This window comes from Sitophilus oryzae, unplaced genomic scaffold (assembly GCF_002938485.1).
Source record: "Sitophilus oryzae breed Bouriz unplaced genomic scaffold, Soryzae_2.0 scaffold_85_pilon_pilon, whole genome shotgun sequence".
Lineage (NCBI taxonomy): Eukaryota > Metazoa > Arthropoda > Insecta > Coleoptera > Curculionidae > Sitophilus > Sitophilus oryzae.
The window spans coordinates 465111-484424 of NW_022147483.1; the positions used below are offsets into that span (position 1 = coordinate 465111).

Sequence of the window (19314 nt, forward strand, 5' to 3'; positions counted from 1 at the left end):
GGCAGAGAAAATATTCGTTACAAAATGGTTTACGACTGCACGTCTGGCAATAAAATTTTGATTTGTTTTTTGATAAAAGTATAGAATATGATTATATATGCTGTGTATTTCAAATTCGTGATGCGGCAATTTTTAAATGAATGTGTTTTACGATACTGAATTTTTGGTGTAATTCGCAAAATAAACATCTGTTTTGTTGGAATTCTTGTTGATATTCTGTGTTATACATATATACAGAGTGGCAAAAAAAATTTCAAAAGATGTTTCAAATTTATACAATAAAATTTGGCGCCGGGCGGCACGTATAGCCGCCCATACTAAAATATGTTAATATCTCGAAAACTGCGACTTTGACTGATTTTGATGTTATTACAAATTTTGTTGCAAATATTATTCCTAATCTTAATTTGAAAACCGCGTTTCGCTAGCTGCTGTAATTTTGGAGTTACGATTTTTTTAAATTTTTAACCCCCTCCCATACCCCCTTACCAACCCCTCACCCCCACCAAAAACTAACAGCCAGATTCTCGGGTGCCACAGTATTTTTGTGCCAAATTTGGTTAAAATCGGTTCAGCGGTTATCGTGTTACAGACGGACAGACAGACAGACAGACAGACACCATGAAAATATTTTGTATTTAGGCCATTTATGACCCAAATAACTCATTTTGAGTGAAATTAAAAAAACTTTTTTTTTGCCGATCTTAATAACTTACCATACCTGTTGGTATGGTCGGCTAAAAAATGAAATTGGTGATCAGTACAATGATTTCTATGCTACCCTGTATATTATACCTGGCATTCAATTGATACGTCACTATTTTTTGACAAAATATTTGATAGAAGTATTTTTGAAAAGAAGCAATAAGAAAAATCTTAAATTTTAATGTATCTAGTAAGTTTTCGTATGCCAAATTAATAATTTTGGAAAAAAATGATCCTTTATTGCTTTCTTTAGGATTCCACGTATCCCACAGCGGTTTTTTGTATTATAGCGACGGAATTTTGCGAAAGATTCTCATTTTGTGGCTTGAGAAGTAAGCATGAAAAATCTCAATTGTAATTCATTATTTTTTAAACAGTTCCCAATATTTTTATACCTTCTACAGCTATTCTATCGTTGTATTTAAGAAATGTATTGGAGTTTTCTGAAGATGCTTCAACAGTAATATATCACATCTTTATAATGGCTTGCTATGTTCTTCCTGTAGTGGGTGCAATATGTGCTGACAGCTATTCGGGAAGATATAGGTAGGAATATCTTTTACAAAGTAAAGAACAAAATTTAAATCATTTGGTCTTTCTAGAACAATAAGAAACTTTTCTTTGATTTACTTGGCAGGCAATACTTTGATGTGCATTGCAGCTGTTCCTGTGTTAGACCACAATCCCATGTAAGTAACTAATTAACTCAAAAATAAGTAAATAATTATAGACAACTCTAGATTGCTATCATTTCTTGCGTTGTTTCTGATAGCCGTTGGTACTGGAGGATTAAAGCCTTGCGTTGCAGCTTTTGGTGCCGAACAATTTCAGCTACCAGAACAAAAAGAATTGCTCAGGTACGTCTCAATTTTTTTAATAATTTTCCAAAGTATTTATATTTTCCTTTCAGGTATTTTTTCTCTGTATTCTATTTCACCATCAACCTCGGAGGTTTCGTTGGCATGATAGTAACACCTATCGTCAGGAAAGCTGTCTCTTGTTTCGGAGATGACACGTGTTATTTGTTGGGTTTTGGGTTTCCAGCAGTTTTAATGCTCCTCTCCATTCGTAAATACGTTGATCTTATCAAAAAAATACGTAGAAATAAATTTAAAATATCATTTTTAGTGCTATTTGTATTGGGAAAGAATTTTTACAAACTCAAAACCCCCAAGAAGAACGTCATTCTCGAATTCATTAAATGTTCCTCGGTATGTATTGTGAAACTATCCCGAATAATAAGATTCTGGTTATATTAATATCTCGCAGTATGCTTTAGGTCAAAAACGGAAATTATCCAAAAGAATCAGACAAGAGCATTGGTTAGACTATGCGAAAAGCAATTTTGAAATGAAATTAATCAAAGATATGAAAATAGTGTTTGCTATCTTGCTTCTGTTCGTCCCTTTGCCCATATTTTGGTCGCTCTTCGACCAGCAAGGTTCAAGATGGACTTTCCAGGCTTCCCACATGGACGCTAGTGTTCTAGGGATCCAGATAGTACCAGATCAGATGCAGGTGATCAATCCGGCGATGGTACTAGTTCTAATTCCGGTTTTTGATAAAGGGTTTTATCCGTATTGCGAGAAAAAAAATATTTTGAAGAACCCACTGCATCGGATGGCTTTGGGCGGTATGGCCGCAGGACTTTCCTTTATTTGTGGTAATATTTCTTCTATTTTTTTTTCTAATAAAAATGTTACTGAAGAGTTTTAGCGGGAATTTTGGAGTTGGTTTTGGAAACGACGTATCCAGATGTACCGCAAAGGAACCGTATATCGGTAAATGTGATCAATACCATGCCCTGTGATGTTACCATTTGGAATTCTTTAGATAAAGAACGGAATTTGGAATCTGGTAATAGTATTAGGTAAAAATATTTAAATTTGTTCAATAAAAATACACTAGGAAAGAAATTTTCAGGTTTCGAAATATTTTAAAGCATAATAAAACTTCCTATAAACTCTCAGTCAATGCACCTAAAAATTGTGGAAATATTTCTTTAACTAATAAAAATATCCAAGTACAAAAAACCCTAGAAGAATCTCAAGTAAGTTTGGCAGTAATTCCCAATAAAAATTTAAAAAAAACTGTATTTTTGACCTTAGGAAGACACATTTATCATAAGTTACGATGAAATCAAACAAATCAGAAGTTATTTAACTGATCCTATTGATTCTACAAAATCGATCAGTGGAATACCGAAAATCAGGTACAATATTAGGTCCCATTATTGTGTATTTAATTTAAATATATATTTTTTTCTAGAATAGATTATGTAAAAAATACAAATTTGCTTCAGAACATTACTGTGACTTTTAGAAGTTCTTCTGGATTAGAAGATATGTATTTTTTGGGAACGGAAAATCAAGATTTTGGAGTTATTGCATCTCCTTATATGGAAATACCTCAAGGAGTGTAAGATTTAGTAAAAAAAACAGTTAAGTTAAGGAATAAGTAAGGTTTGTAGGTACGAATGTGTGATTAGTAGTGGAAATAACAATCGGGATTACGAAAAACATTTTCATTTAGCTTTTGGTGGAGTGTATTCGTTAATTATTACGGAAAATCATGGAAAAGTTGAGGTGAGATAGTTTTTCCTCCTTTTTTTTAGGCGAAAGGAAAAAAATCTTTTAATTTTAGTTTGTAAAACTCTTTACCACATCCGCACCTAACTCTATCAATATTTTGTGGCAGCTTCCCCAATATTTCCTTATATCAATAGCAGAAATAATGTTTGGAGTTGCTGGTCTAGAATTTTCCTTCACACAGGTACTAAGTATATTGAATAAAAAGTCTTAGGAAAGTTCCAGGTTAGGGTTCCAGTAACGTATCTATATTTTTGTTGTTAAATAGTATCTGGTATTCTTAGATATATTAGAATAGAACTTAATCCTATTGTAGGCACCCAAAAGCTTGAAAACAGTCACCATAGCTGGATGGTACTTGTCTACAGCAGCCGGAAACCTTATTGTTATCGTAATAGCACACGTGTTCAAAAGACAGGTAACAATGTAGAAATAAAAATATTTTAATTTAATTAACAAAAAAAATGAAGAAAATGTCAAAAATAACTTACTAAATTGTTTTTATCTTATATCTAAATCGTTTATTACACTATAAAACCACGAAATGATCGATTACAAGATTTGGATTTAGATTTTTATTATACAGTATTATAAGATTTTCGCACGAACGAAATAATTATTTATGATTAAGGACTAATAAAATTATCAACGAAAAAAATCTTAAAATGCGCTAAATCTTATTTTTCTTATCAAAAAAAAATGCAATTTATTAATTTCCTGGGTTTATTTCTATTTTCAGGCCTACGAATTTTTCTTATTTGCAGTGGTCATAGTGGCCGACATGGTAATTTTTACCGAAATGGCTTCAGGCTATCATTTTGTAGAATTAGAAGTGGACAGTTCAGTTTTGATTGTCAATCAGTCGAAAATTGAGGAGGAAGACCATTAAAAAGAGGCTAATCGTTAGAAGAAAAAATAAGATTTACTTAACTTTGTCTGAAATTACTTATGTATTATAAAAAAAAGTAAAATGGATACTCAATAAAATAGTTTAAAAGCTCATTTTGTGATCAATGGCAAGAACTTCAACTTAAATAAATAAAACACTTGGTAATAGTTTTGTAATATTTATATTACAACTTAAAAATCTACACTCAAACATTGTAGATTTACATACATATTTTAAATATTTTTTCGGTTTACATATTATACCGGGTGCGTCATAAAACTAACTTTGAAAAATCATTTTTTTGATGGTATTAAAGTTAGTTATTATTGATGGAAACCCGGATAAAATAAGAGAAGAAAAGATTCATCAAGTAGATATAGATATCAACGTAGTTTGAATAGATTATTAGATTGATGATATTATAGAAGTGGTTATATTATGGACATTTTTTTTATAATTATGTTGTACAGATATATGCTTGTATAGGATATGAAAAGCTTATTATATTATCTTAACTGAATTTTATTTAGTTATTTCAGTCACATCACACTTACGAGCATACATATATAGATTTTTGTGCAATCTAACTTTCGCAACTCACACTACATCGACCTAAATCATATAAAAAACCATTGCAAAAAATATTTTTGTGCTTCCTGTATTAATACTGAGTATTACAATACTTATTTAGTTATTTAAACCCTAAAAACTAACTAATACCAAACTAATACGGTACATTTTCTTTATCACATATCGAATATATTATACACGGTGTGTCAAAATAAAAAAAAAATAAATAAAAATATTGTTCCTACTAATATGAAGTTATGAAGTTGTACAAATATATAAATAGAATAAAATAAGTAATCTGATGGTAAATTTTTCTTTATTTATTTATATCCAAGAAGTATGGTCCCTCTCTCTCTTATTAGTTTGAGTTTGTCGGTGACGCGAAAAATTGAATCACAGTGTAAAAGGCTGCACTTAATCCAAAACTATATACAGCGTGATTTAGTTTTAATATACAAACTGTATGTATACACAGTGGCAGGTACAAAATTTTTTTATGCCACTGTATATGCACATAGTCGTAAACCGATCAATCTATAGGTATCAATCGTCGGTTTTACATGACATAGAACATAGAACATTGATGGTTAAATATTTTTTATCCTTTTTTATACACAGGCAACTTATTTTCTTTTTCTTTAAAGAAATGACTCTGATGCAAAATACCATTATTTAACACTGAATACTTATAGAAGTCGTACAAAAATCCTTTCCTTTTCAATTTACACAAACTTTATATTAATAAAACACATAGTAAAAATATGATTAATACAGTTATTTTTCTTATTTAGGCAAATACACTAGGTGTCCTCAAAAAGAAAATATTTATTTTCTTCTTAACACACCCCTGTATTGTTTTGCTATATTTTTCAATATATACTTATATTCTATATAAATACTTTTTTGTAAGTGCAGTAATACGTACATACATACATATATAATATATTATGTAAAATAATAAAATACAAACTATTTTCTTTTTGATATTTGATATTGTCTAATTTTTTCTTTACTCGAATTACAATAAGTTTATATAGAGGCACCGAGGGCTTATGGATCATACTTGTGACCATACCCTGTAGAATATTTGACAACGCCGAAATAAATTGTCATTGGTTCTTTGTTCCAAATATATTTATTTCGAAATGTTCAATAGTAATAGTAAATCAGATCAAGTTAGCCTGGTTTCAAAACAATCGAAAAGGACAGACAGAGTTGATGCGGACGGACATGCTTAAAATAAAACATTTTCATTAAAAAATAGCAACAATATCACCGGTATTCATAAGCGACTTTACTTTGTTATTGCTTAAAGGACTCGTAGCGAAATTTAGGGATTTTTTCGTAGACGCGGCAACGCAGCTGCTAGGGTTGTCCAAAAATAATTTATAGCCTCTTAAACTAAGAATATTATTAAGCGTGGTTTATATAAGTAACTCTTTCCATAAAATATATTATCAGTCTTTATTCGTTCAAATTTAAATTAATCTTAAAATTATTAAAGCTTTTTTAAAAAGGCATTTTTTTGTGTTTTTTATTCATTTAAATCCAAGCTACCTTGATCTGATTTTGTTTTCAAGCGTTTAGTACATACACCCCGTACTTTTTTCTTATGCCATATTATGATCAAATGAATTTATATTTATATACATTTGAGTCAGCCTTAAAATACAGTTTTATGTATTTTTTTGATATTTTTAAACCTCTATCTTAATCGCTTTTAGTTTTTAAGCTTTAGTACATACACCCTGTACATTTTTATGTTGTATTATCAGTGGCGTAGCTAGGACAGCTGTACTGTTCCCAGTTATTCCCATTGAAAATCGTATAAAAGAAAGTCTAAACAATTCACCCAAATTCCTTTTGTTGTTTTTACAAAGATACTAGATTATATCTAGCTACGCCACTGCGTATGATCAAATAAATTTGTAATAGATTCATCCTTAGAATAACATTTTCATTTTGTATTAGCTCTAGATAAATATACGAAACACATAATACAGGGTATATATTTTTATGAATGTTTTCGAAATAGTACATTATAAAAAAAGATAGTATGTGTGTATGTGTTGTTGGGAAATGTGTAAATAACCTATTTTTTGGAAATCCCACCGTTTTTTGTACAGGATGGGACAGTCTTATTCATAGGAGTATCTATCTACGTCCTAAACATCGATTTTAAAGCTTTGTTCCATTATATACCGCCCAGTGGCGGCGTCAGTTAAATAAAACCATTAAATCCACACACCAGGGTGGTACGATACGACCCTGCCATGGTCACTGGTCGCCTCAACAACCGTTGCCATATCTCCTCATCATAACTCGTAGACTTCCCTGCCGTTTGCCCGTGTTGATGCACATCTACAAAAATTGAAATAACATTGAGAATAAATTTAATGGAAATTGGGTTTTAAAAACTAACCTGTCGGTAAATCTTTTGCTTCTACCACCTTCGTTGGCCCTTTGTGGACTACAGTACATGTTGTAGCCCGGTATGATATGCACTCTCACATCACCAGACGGTCTAACACCTTCTGGTCTTTGCCTTCTGGAGAAGGACACTGTAGTCTTGCAACAACAGTACTGAAACAATCTGAGTTAGTAATTTTTCAAAAAAAAAATCTTTGCTGGATAATTTTTCTACCTGGAATAGGTTGATGTAAGCTCCGCGAAAATGCCTGTTCAGTACACCATACAATATACTGTTAATGCATGATTTGCTGATTGCCAGCCAAGCCAGGTTATAGAAAACCTTTCCAGAAACTTTGTTGACGTTGTCAATGGCTAGTACTACACCAAACGGTACCCAGAACACTAGAAATATGACGAAACTGTACATGTTGGTTTGTGTGAGGGCATAGTCCCAGTTAAATGTGACAGGCGCTTTGAAGTTTGGTCTGGATCTAAATCTGAAAGTTAATAATAAATCGTAAATATAAAATGTTTTAACAAAATGCAGTTTAATAAAAGTATAATAAAGAATTCGTATTATTATTGATTAATAAGATTTTTCTATGTGCGAAACCATCAAATATTATTTCTTTATTGAAAAACGCGAGAATTTTGTTAAAAATAATTAGTTCCAATAAAGAAAAACCGACTAATTATAGGTTATTAACTCTGCTTCCTATAAAGGGGTCATTATCGTGAACTTCTAAGGCCAGTCTCATTACTTATCCTTTTTTTAGCATAACACTAAGAATTTTAATCTATACGACATCAAGGCAATTGCTTTATCTAACACTAACCTTCTCACTTGATATCCTGTTCTCACATAGCAAAACAATGCTATGGATAGTGGAACGAAAACAAAAATCACTGACACGGTAGCCTGATAAGGTATCAGTCCCAGGTCGTTTCTAGTGCAGTAATCAAATGACAGATCGGAATAAAACTGCATTCCAGAAATGCATCCGCATGCTGCCCAGATGCCCAGCAAAAGGAAAGTTATCTTTCTGTAAAAAATGTTTGATTTAAAGAAAGCGTGTATATTTTTTTAAAAAAATTACCTTTTTGTTAGTTTTTGATAGACATCTACAGAGTAGCACAATCTAAAGTAGTTTTCCCATGCCACAGCTGCCAGTGAGAGCACTGTAACCAAGAAACACCACACTGCAATGAACCATTGGAACCTGCACACTGTCAAATTGTCTTTCAATCCTGCCAGGATTACCACTGCAGAAGCTGGGATTACCAAGCCACTTACCAAAAGATCTGCTAACCCTACGTTTACTATGAAGGTATTGCCTGAAACAAGTCCTTTTATATACAGGGCGCTCTTGAAGGAATAACTTTTTAATTAACATAGCAAAAATAATATTTAGAGAAATTTCTTATAAATGATTTGATAATTGGAATGTACTTCTTGTTATGTCAATTCTAAGATATTCCTGAAAAGATATTCTATACAGGGTAGTAGAAGTTAAAATGTTAAAATTCTTCTATAAAAACTGGGCCCACCCTGTATAGTACGTTCTAATTCTAATCTATGTTTTACTATGGAACTGAAGTCTAAGATCTATTTTTTTTTGCTAAATTTATCAATCACAATTTTTAATCACACTAGGTATACAGGGTGTGTATTAAATAACTGATGTTAATATTTCACCTTACTAAAATTTTAAAATATTGATATCCACTCTTATTTAAATGACGCCTTGTATACTGAATACCGAATAAAGTAATAAATGTATTCTATGTTTTCTAGCTCATATTAGTTTTGTTCAATTTAGTTACGTTTGCAAAGAGTAAAATTCGGCCGAAGTATATTGTTTTCTGATATTAATAAAATGTATTAATATTATAATTATTTTTTTTTTATCTAAATGGAACAAACCTAAGTATTTGTAGTATATACAGGGTGACAATTTGAAAACTAACAGTATTTAATATTGTCTCTACCGATGATAGTATGAAAATTTTCAAAAAAATAATGCAGTTTATGTAGAATTCTATAAGAAACACAAAAATGGTAAAGGAATAGGGGTTGCTATTTAAAATTTTAGGGGTAGATGCCCTGGGGGTTAAGGGGTTGAAAGTAACACGACAACAAATGCCTCAAAAATTGTCCCCTTGATATGTAAATTGACGTGTTTCGCCAAATTTTCATACTATCATCGGTAGAGGCAATATTAAATACTGTTCGTTTTCAAATTGTCACCCTGTATGTTTTGTTTTAGGAATAATTAATATCTATATATCACTAAAATGAATACTTGTTCTTAAAAAAACTAATAGTCTGTGATTACAGGAAATAGAAACAATCAAACTACAAGGATAATATTTCAATTTTATTTATGTATTTAAAAAGAACTTACAAATTCATATTCTTGTGACCACAGATAACCTATTATAAATATTCGATATACAGGGTTTTCTAAAAGAGTATAAGCAGTTTTTAAGTAGAGTTTATTAAAAAAAACAACAATATAAGAAACTAGTAAGAATAAATAGGTTTACTATATGTCTAAAAGAATTAAGAGAGATTCAGCGCTAATCACAAGAAATATACTAAAAGTAAAATAAAAAAGAAGTATCAAAAAAAATCACCAAAACATCACCGTGAAGTATGGTTAAAGTTGCCACTCCTGAAACAAACATTAATTTGTTTTTTTAGTGTTGATTATAAATAGGTCAGGTAACTTATTTAAGTTGTTAACGAACTAGAGCTTATTTAAAATTAAAATTACCTCTAAAAATCCAGGAAACGTAATTGTTCAACTAGGAAACTGTAATTCCGTTAAATTTTAACTCGCGGCTGATTTAATAAAAATCTTCAGCCACTTTCGATCGAAGATTAATTAAAATGAAGTTATAATCTTCACCTAGCTAAGATATTATCTTTATAAGAGATTTTTTCGATAAAAATATATTTTTTAAATATATTGAACTTAATGTAATGCAGAGCATGTAATTATTCAATCACCTTAAAACAACAGGTTGTTGGAAAATGCATTAATGCGACTTTGTCATGCCTCGGTTAGTCAGCAAAATTTCCCTTGGTAGTAGGGTGGAAATATGTCAAGGGGATAAACCCCCTATAAGGAAAAACTTGTAAATTACAGTTCATTAAAGTATAGCGTTTGAAAACTAAATGTAATTTACTCTTGTCTGCTCCAATGATTAACTTTTAGCAAACTTTTTTCTCTTTGAATATTTGAAACCTTTTTATTGTTGTGTTTTATTTGTTTTAATATCACGAAAAATAATATTCAAGCGCATAACTGAAATATCTTTTCACATCAAATTTTTGCACCGTTTTTTAATAGAGTTTTTATAAAAGAAGCATGCTAAGCATGCTAATATCTTGAAAAGGTCATTAAATCCTTCACTATAGGCTATTAAAGAAAAATAAAGGTCAAGTAAGGCGTCAAAAGGACCCATATTCAAGAGCTTTCATAAATTTATGAGGCAACACATTTTTATTACATTAATTCTTAGTGTTTTTTATTTATTTTCGTTAGTAACTTTTATCCACTTGATTTTCTGTAAAATTATATGTTATAGTGTTATACTAATAGGTTTTAATCAGTTATCTAACAAAGTATAGAGTCCAAAAAAAATCAATGTTCCTGACAAAATGGCGAAGGCGCCTATTTAAAAAATTGACTAATAAAAATTCTGTAAAAAACATATAATTTCTCAAAAACGGCGGTGCCGTCTTGCCTTCATATTAAAACTAGAACAATATAATAAATGATGTCAGTTATCAATTATTAAAAACATTATTATACTTTAAATCATTTAATTTACCACTAACTCTTGCTGATTTTAAATTTTATTCATCAAAGAAAAAGTTAAAAAATAAGACGTCAGAAAGACGTATTAAATTTTTTACTAGTTTTTTATATCAATTTCGTAGAGTTATAAGTTATAACATTAACTACTACGGATTATGAGCTATATTTCTATAATTTTTTCTTATACGTATGTGCGATAAAGTTTGGTTGTTAATTTATCCATAAAGAAAATGGATAATCTGAAATTTCTCGTCTCAGTTATGGTTATTTCAGTGTATTATGTCGGCTTTTATGGAAAAATATTGTTTGAGTGCAACTTTGTTTGTGGCTTGTGTTATTTTTGCGATTTTTATACAGCACAATAAAAATAGAGCGTAAGTATATTGATTGATGTCCTTCGTACACGACAACATAATATATTGTGTTCTGGCTTGGCAAATATTTACGGATTAGGAAGAAACGATGTGATATAACGACATTTTACTTCATATAGAACGCCCACTGGCAAAGTAATATTGTTTTCTTATATATTTTTACTATTTCTCTTTTTTTATTTAAGTATAAAAGGAAATAAATATATATTTTTGTTCTCGACGTTATAATTTTTATTTTTCTTAGGGTTTTGTCTGGAAAATTTGTGCAAGAGCAAGAACCTTCGTTCTATCCATGCTCCGATCTAGAATTAGTTTAAAATCGAAGTGGAACAGGAGCAAATTACAGTTCTAGCCAGGTATAATAAGAATCACGCGATCCAAACATTCCCTATCGAATAATTCCCCATTATATTAGCGTTTTGCCACCGATTCATTTTGCGATAATGTTTGTTTAATCTCGTTTTCAAACATGAAATCAAACTGACTCTATCCGAACAAATTTTCTAATCAACAACCTCGATTATATCTCAATTCATACATTTTTATTGCTACATACATCAAAACAATCAAACATATAAACATTTTTAATTATTTTTAAATTTAAATAATTTGAATAAAACTGGACAGTTAGGCAACCAAATATACACTATAAATTTAAAAATTTATTTGAATTTTGCGATGAAAAATTAATTAATACGACTATAAGACATATAAATTGATTAATAATTCGCTAAGAAAAGGAGGTGCGTGGTGAGTAGGACAACGGAAAGCAACTTGGGGACGTTGAACTAAGTAATATCGATATCGATCGCGTTGTTTTCTCGTTTTGATGCAACCCCTCATCCTGAAACGACTAAATATAAACTCAGTCGCTTTATTGAAGTCGTTATTTCCACGTTTCCTGCCTCCCTACCCTTTGTGAATTCCTTGGGGATCGATAAATAAGAAATTTTATCGGCTAGATGGATGGTGATAGGCGATAGTCATGTCTCTCTCTGTCTCTAAGGGAAAAAAATATATAACAAGGAAGCCTTCGCCCCATCCATGTTATTTTTGCGTGCGTGTCAATAAAATAGGAAACAGTTTGTTGAAAAGGTGAATAAATAACACCAGATAGTCCGTACCTGTTTCAAAATGACACGGAACAATAAAATTCAGTAATAATTAAGGAACTTTCAGTTAAAAGGGTAAAAGTATTCACTATATAGCACGAAATCCACGTAAAACCAACCTCTTTTTCTTAAATAATCCTCAATCATGACCGCGCTGATCATGAAAACGTTTCCAACGCTGCCTACTGCTGCCATGGAAGCCAGCAGGATCAAACGAGCCAGTCTGGACCAGTGGTCGTTTAGAGTCACCGGAGACACCTCTTCGGTGGGAAATGCATGGCTCATGTTCGATACCATCCCCCTAAAAAAGGGCCAGAACCTAAAAAAAATCAGACAAATATTTATTCAATAAATTTCTGGGACTTGGCGATGTTTCGAGATGTTTGGCAACGTGGAAACATTGCCGGAATTGCCATCAGCTGATTTGTGCGGCCGCATTTCCCTTCGATTTATTTCAAATATTCGGAGGTCGCTTGGATCTCTGCCAAATACCGAACATTCATTTTCTATAGTAAGAATAGAACCTACTCCATACATTGTTATGTATTTTAAACTTTTAATAAACGGATTAAATGTCGAATAAGAAAAATAATAAATATATTTTAAGGAAATATAAAAAATACTAGCGGCAACAGCGCGCGACTTTTATCAATCCGCGCTACGTCAGCGCCATGATTTTCGCCTTTTGCCGCTGTCAAAACGTCAAAACACGTCAAAACACAGGAAATCATCTTCTAAGTTGGTGAATCTATGTTTTCTATAAGTTTTTTGTTGTTTAAAGTGATAAATAAAGCATGACAAGTAGTTTTTTGTATTAAGGTAAGTGTATTTCATTAAAATATTTAGTATTTTTCACGTTTGGTATCTGGGCGAGGTCTCTATCCTATTTGAAAGTTGCCAGTGACTAACTTTTTGTTAGGTTATAACTGGGGGCGATTTTTTCGATTCCTAGAATTTATTAACTGGTTTAGTGATGTTTTCCTGTGAATAACCAATTCTGGAGAACCAATTCATCGCGAATTTAGGTAAATTACCAATATACATTGTGTTATTTGCATTTTTGTTTCATTGATCAAATAAAAGTGATAATTTTGCATTAAAGGGGATTCTAAACATTTTCAGTGATAACGGGAATTCTTTACAGGATATTTCTATTTTTCTATTGTTTCATCGATAATGACAAACATTTTCAACCTTCACGCTTTTCCAGCGATTATTGTAAGCAAAATTCGTGTCACAATTTAAGAGATAAAGCAAAAAACACGTTTCTTCTATAATTCTAAAATAAATATTCGTAATTCAAATATATTATTTAATATAATACTGCTGTTTTAAAAACTCTACAACGTTTTTAAAATAGGGTCGAATAACAAGAAAGTAATTGTTAATAAATTCTAATAAGTATTTTATCAAATAACATTGATACTTTTTTATTAAATATGTACTAATTAGTAGGAATTGTAATGATAAAATGAACGCTCATCTGGTATTTTCTCTTGTAGAAGTCATGTGTTCTGTTTATTTTATATGGAAATAATTAAAAGTTTGATTATTGATAGCAGCAGTAAGTTAAAATAATAGAAAACTGACCTTGCCAAGATAATAATAATTATTGATGGTTATTATTAGTCATTACCCTTGTTTATTACCAATTGGCTGACCTATATATGTTTATAGCAAATTAATAATTCTAAATTCTAAACTTGTGCAAAAGCAGTTCTTGTCAGATATTAAATTTCCTATACAGGGTTACAAAAAATCACAATATCAGGTTTTCTGTTTGAGTAGCGCACATTTTAATATAATTTTCATAGATATGGAGGTATTAAAATATTGAAGTGAAAGTCTTAATAATAAAAATCTTCATATATGGAGCTTTTTCAGAATATTGGATCACTCTGTATAAACAAAAAAAAATTTATAGTTATACCTCTAATGTGATAGATTATTTTGATGTTTGTTTATATTATGTTTATATTGTAAAACTAATATTTGACAAGAACTTAAAAACGAAATAATTGATAAGCATTTACCTAGATTTATTAAAAATTGTCTTAAAATAAAAAACTCTATGTATGCAGTAATAAAATGTTTAATTTTTCGTTTTTTAAGTTATTTTGTTACGATTTATATTAACGATATAAAATAAACGTTAAAACGTTGATTTCTGTACAATGCGCTACATTAAGCGTCGATTACACGGAGCGAGTTTACACGCCGCTAGTGCGCTATTTTACTATCCGCTAGTAAACTAGCTCTGTGTAATCGAGGCAGCGTGTAAACTAGCCGGATAATTTACTCGCTAAAATGCGGGCTAGTAAAGTTGAAGACCGGTCAACTTTACTAGCTACTGGCTGACTTATTTACTATCCGGATAGTAAAAAAGTAGCGTGTAATTATATCAGAGAGTAAACTATCCATAAAAAAATCAGAAAGTTGGTGACCAGTATTAAATTTGTGATGAAGCGTATTCATTCTCATTTCGAAAATGCCTAAAATGTCTAAAGAAATACTTCGTGGATGTGCTTCGGTTCTTGGGGCTATATTTCAGGAAGAATTAAAAAACTTTCCAAAAAAGAAAAAAGAAATGGATAAGAAATTAAAATATATTTTCAAAAACTTTGTAATATTATTTGCGTTCCACTTCATCTCGATAAACACAACAACAGAACAGGTTCGCAAGCTTGGGACGGCTTGTTACTAGCCACGTGCAATCATGGTAGCTTTTTTACACGCCGTGTTCGGACTAGCGAGATAGTATACAAGCGCACTAGCGGCGTGTAAACTCGCTCCGTGTAATCGACGCTTTATGCTGATAAGAAACCACCAATTCTTACGAAAAAAACGTCATAATTGTCTAATAAATCTCCTATTAATCATTGAAAGTTTCGTCAATATAACCCAGATATTCTAAAAGCTTTTTTCAGGATAATGAAAATGAAATGATACAAAATCCTAAAAAAAGTTATATTTTAAAAAGGTTTATTTTTTAAGTCACTTGAGTTTTTTTTTAAATATAACAAGGTTTTGTTAGACCAAAAATTTTTTTTGTTTGGTTTCAGACAAGCTCAACCACTTTAATCATGTGATAATTCTTCCGAAACCGCAAAACAACTAGTTTAGTTCATGCATCGCAGAATCATAGTCCAAACCAACATGGACCCGCTCACAGACTACTCCGAAGTGTACCAGAGACTGCCCCTAAAGGTATACCTAGCTTACGGCATGGGCCACGTCCTAAACGACGTCTGTGCCTCCATGTGGTTCACCTATTTGCTGGTATTCTTGCATTTGGTGCTAGATTTCACCAACGCACAAGCCGGCGCCCTCCTCCTAATAGGACAAGTCGCCGATGCTCTTGCAACACCCTTTGTCGGGTACTACTCGGACCAAGGGGACGACTTCTTCATTTGTCGTTACGGGAAACGGAAAATCTGGCACCTTTTAGGCACGATTTGCGTTATTTTAACGTTCCCTTTTATTTTTGCTCCCTGCGTAGGCTGCGAGGATGCCTCCAAGTGGAGCAGGATGATCTACTATTCCATGTTTATAGTTATTTTTCAATTCGGCTGGGCCGCAGTGCAAATATCACATCTGTCACTCATTCCTGAGATTAGTCCAAATGAACATGACAGGACTAAATTGACAGCTATCCGTTATGCTTTTACGGTGCTGGCGAACGTTTTGGTCTACGTGGTGACTTGGGCAGTGCTTCATTTGGCTGGGAACGACAATAACAAAATCAACTGGACGGATGCTCCGAAATTTCAGCATATAGTTTGGGGCGTTATGAGTTTTGGAGCGGTCTGTTCCTTTCTGTTCCATTTCCTAATCAAGGAACACGAACAACAGAACGGTTATCACGACGTTCGCGGTACGAAAGTTCGTACAGACTTAAAAGAGCTCTTTACCGACGTCCAGGTGTATCAAGTAGCTATAAATTATATGTGTTCAAGATTGTTTATCAATTTAACTCAGGTTTTCATCACTTTATACCTTCACGAAGCTCTGGATATGGTTGCCAGTTCTCTGGCTGTAGTTCCTTTAACAATGTACCTTGCCAGCTTGGTAACGTCTTTTGTAGTCGGCCAAATCAACAGAGCTGCCGGTAGGAAAATAACCTACACTTTCGGAGCGATGCTAGGCCTAGCCGCGTGCATTTTTATACACTTTGGCAAAGGAAAACTCTATACGGATTATCTAATTTATCTGGTAGCAGCTCTGTTGGGTTCGGCAAGCTCTATCGTGCTGGTTTCCAGTTTAGGCGTGACAACGGATTTGATCGGTACAAGAACGAATTCTGGAGCCTTTGTTTATGGAATAATGAGCTTCACTGATAAACTATCAAACGGGGTGGTGGTCGAAGTGATACAGGGACTCCATAAGGACGAGAAGAACACGTGGTTTTATCGGGACATTTTGACCTACGTTTGTGGGGCTTCGGTGATTCTGGGTGTAGCGGCTGTGATGTTTGTGAAGAGACCTCTGAGCGTCAGCGAGTCTCGAAGGGGCTTGTTGATCGAGAGTGATGATACAGGAGATGCGTTGAATTGAAATGAAAATGTTTATGTCGAAAAAATTACAAAATTAATATATTTTTTTTTATTTTGAGAAATTATTAGATACAACTCGTATACGATCGATTGGGTTATTTAAAAAAAAGGATGTTTATATTAATTCCCTCTATATTTTTATATAAATAAGCTGTAAAACGCAAAGTTCTACAACAAATTAATTTATTTTTACATAATTTTGTATTATATTTTTTTAATCATAATTTACAAAGATTAAAAATAACACGTATTTTGCGTGTGACAGCTCGCGTACATCTATATACAGATCTGAGATATTTTTTATTGTATATTTTTATGTATAAAATGTTATTTGAGGAAATCCTGTATATAAGAGATTCAAAAATTTATAACATCTAGTCTTATTTTCCTAAAATAGAGTACAACTCAAAATGGATATTATAGTATTATTAAAAAATAAGATTATGTTATTAATAAAACTACTTAGAGAATATAGTAATGTGTTTTTTTTTTTTCGTTAGTTTCAAGTTTCAGCTGGTATCATTGAACAATATTTTTACGTGGAACATTATTTGTTGGATTTTCGATTCGAGTGAGGAAAGAAAATGAGGTAATTGTGAGGAATGAAAAGGAAATAATAGAGGAAATGTTAGAGTAAGGGCATTGCGATACTTTTGTGTGCGCGCTCGATGTCGAATGGGAACTTTACTCCGGCCAATTTAAGGAAATTGCACTCTAAATTGCGATTGCTATCTCACGACTTTTTCCACGTACGCTTTTCTAAGTGCAAATATACTCTAGAAAATTTTTAAATTCTGTCCTAGGTGCTAAAGAAATTAGATAATGTTGAGTTGTAAATTTTAATTAAATTTTTACTTTATGTATTAAAGAGATAAAAAATATAACATAATATGACATAATATATGTTATTGGAAAAAATGAAATAGAATTTCTTTAGAATAGATTCCATTTGCAAAAATTTGTCTTATTCATCTTATTTGACCCCCATTATGGTATTTTCCGAGATCCTCATGGACACTATAGTATTTGGGACACCCAGTATATCCAAGTTCAAATATTAGTACTAACGAAGCTAAGGAATTAAGAGTATTTAATTTTTGCTATTTTTAGTGTTTTGTTTCTCAAAAATCTCTTAAAATTTCTAATTTTACATACATCGGTCTTGGATGATTTATAACCAAATTATTTTTACAGTTGTTTTTCGAGTTTAGTGTGCAATAAAACGAAATGTTAGTATTTTAGCTATAAAGCACATTTGAATTGTATAAACGGCATGGCATCTCAATGATCTATTTCACTTGATTGAAGTGTTTGTTTAAAAGTTCTGCCTGGACATTATCTGCGTTTTAAAATGTATTTTTGTAACAATTTATGTGGGTGTTTTTGTAAAAAAAACTTTTTTTTTTAATTTTTAACACCCTCTATTTTTAAAACGAATTTTTGGCCTTATATTGATATGAAATTTATCGTCTTGAATAAAAAAAAACTCTGCAACAAAAAATTCGACCACTCTGTATATTATAAATAAATTTAATATTAAAATTAAGATACATATGTTTTTTGATTTCCGAAATATTTTTTTTATTCAACACCCACGATGATCTCATACTGATTGACATTTCAAGTTCAAAAAGCTTTATATTTCCCTCATTTATTTACATCAGAGCTTATTAAATGTGCCCTTTAGATTTATTAATCTTCAGTATAAATCAGTTTTTTAAGATTCTTTAAGAATTAATAGAGATAATTATGAAAAATACTTGGATAATCTGATAAATGTTATCATTTACCAACCTGTAACCCCTGATCTGTTGAATTTAATTTAATAAATAATTAATAGAAGTTCATCATACGTTCCTCTAGGTACCATTAAATCGTTCTTTTATCCATAAATGTTATTTATTTGATTCAGTAAGAAAAATAAAAGTATTAAAAATCAAAAAACATATTTTTTTATTAATCCAATAATTCACCTACCTAAAAATTCAACAGATTTTCTCAAGAAAAACCTTAAAATTTACCAAGGTCTTTCATATCGTCAAAATTCATCGTTAAAAACGTTATTTTCACGAAAAAACGCTTTTTTCTCTTAAAAACAATCACCGGACTCGGTCGTATCCGTCTATCTACCGATAAATTTCACATATTCCGCCGGATAATTTGATTCCGGTTGACGTCCCGGAGTCTACTGCTTTGTCCCGGAGTCGTCGGCTCGTCAGGGCGTCGGTGGGATGCGTAGCGACGCCGAAATCAGATGATTTTCGAAAAATCCGCTCAAATACTT

General features: G+C 31.5%; 3 protein-coding genes across 6 annotated transcripts; 2 read left to right on the forward strand and 1 right to left on the reverse strand.

Annotated features, from left to right (window-relative positions):
• Positions 1-829: 829 nt before the first annotated feature.
• Positions 830-4286, forward strand: LOC115890210 (solute carrier family 15 member 2-like). 3 transcript variants are annotated; one of them, XM_030910372.1, is made up of 16 exons: positions 830-895; positions 959-1037; positions 1110-1251; positions 1308-1394; positions 1446-1562; positions 1616-1773; positions 1834-1916; positions 1975-2368; positions 2422-2575; positions 2629-2755; positions 2814-2917; positions 2974-3123; positions 3176-3290; positions 3349-3477; positions 3610-3711; positions 4033-4286. In XM_030910372.1, the coding sequence occupies exons 1-16, from the start codon at positions 887-889 to the stop codon at positions 4180-4182; spliced, it is 2100 nt and encodes a 699-aa protein (XP_030766232.1). In that variant the 5' UTR covers positions 830-886; the 3' UTR covers positions 4183-4286. The 3 variants fall into 3 exon arrangements, with proteins under 3 accessions (XP_030766232.1, XP_030766233.1, XP_030766234.1); XM_030910373.1 differs by having other exon boundaries at positions 1975-2365; XM_030910374.1 differs by having other exon boundaries at positions 847-895; positions 1132-1251.
• A 1474-nt stretch (positions 4287-5760) lies between these two features.
• Positions 5761-19205, reverse strand: LOC115890080 (melatonin receptor type 1C-like). The gene is made up of 7 exons (XM_030910211.1): positions 19008-19205; positions 12597-12796; positions 8262-8499; positions 8001-8207; positions 7397-7661; positions 7175-7335; positions 5761-7113 (listed from the first exon to the last, which is right to left on the reverse strand). The coding sequence occupies exons 2-7, from the start codon at positions 12772-12774 to the stop codon at positions 7068-7070; spliced, it is 1095 nt and encodes a 364-aa protein (XP_030766071.1). The 5' UTR covers positions 12775-12796; positions 19008-19205; the 3' UTR covers positions 5761-7067.
• Positions 13158-17504, forward strand: LOC115890079 (major facilitator superfamily domain-containing protein 12-like). 2 transcript variants are annotated; one of them, XM_030910209.1, is made up of 2 exons: positions 13158-13296; positions 15540-17504. In XM_030910209.1, exon 2 carries the CDS (start codon positions 15604-15606, stop codon positions 17029-17031), a length of 1428 nt encoding a protein of 475 aa, XP_030766069.1. In that variant the 5' UTR covers positions 13158-13296; positions 15540-15603; the 3' UTR covers positions 17032-17504. The 2 variants fall into 2 exon arrangements, with proteins under 2 accessions (XP_030766069.1, XP_030766070.1); XM_030910210.1 differs by lacking the exon at positions 13158-13296 and adding an exon at positions 13329-13502.
• Positions 19206-19314: the final 109 nt, after the last annotated feature.

Coding starts and splice junctions, on each gene's coding strand:
- LOC115890210 (XM_030910372.1), top strand. Junction 1,774..1,833: donor TTTAATGCTCCTCTCCATTC/GTAAATACGTTG, acceptor TATCATTTTTAG/TGCTATTTGTATTGGGAAAG. Junction 2,918..2,973: donor AGTGGAATACCGAAAATCAG/GTACAATATTAG, acceptor ATTTTTTTCTAG/AATAGATTATGTAAAAAATA.
- LOC115890080 (XM_030910211.1), bottom strand. CDS start 12,774: ATGGTATCGAACATGAGCCATGCATTTCCCACCGAAGAGGTGTCTCCG. Junction 8,500..12,596: donor GGATTATTTAAGAAAAAGAG/GTTGGTTTTACG, acceptor GACTTGTTTCAG/GCAATACCTTCATAGTAAAC. Junction 7,114..7,174: donor AGCAAAAGATTTACCGACAG/GTTAGTTTTTAA, acceptor CAATTTTTGTAG/ATGTGCATCAACACGGGCAA.
- LOC115890079 (XM_030910209.1), top strand. CDS start 15,604: ATGCATCGCAGAATCATAGTCCAAACCAACATGGACCCGCTCACAGAC.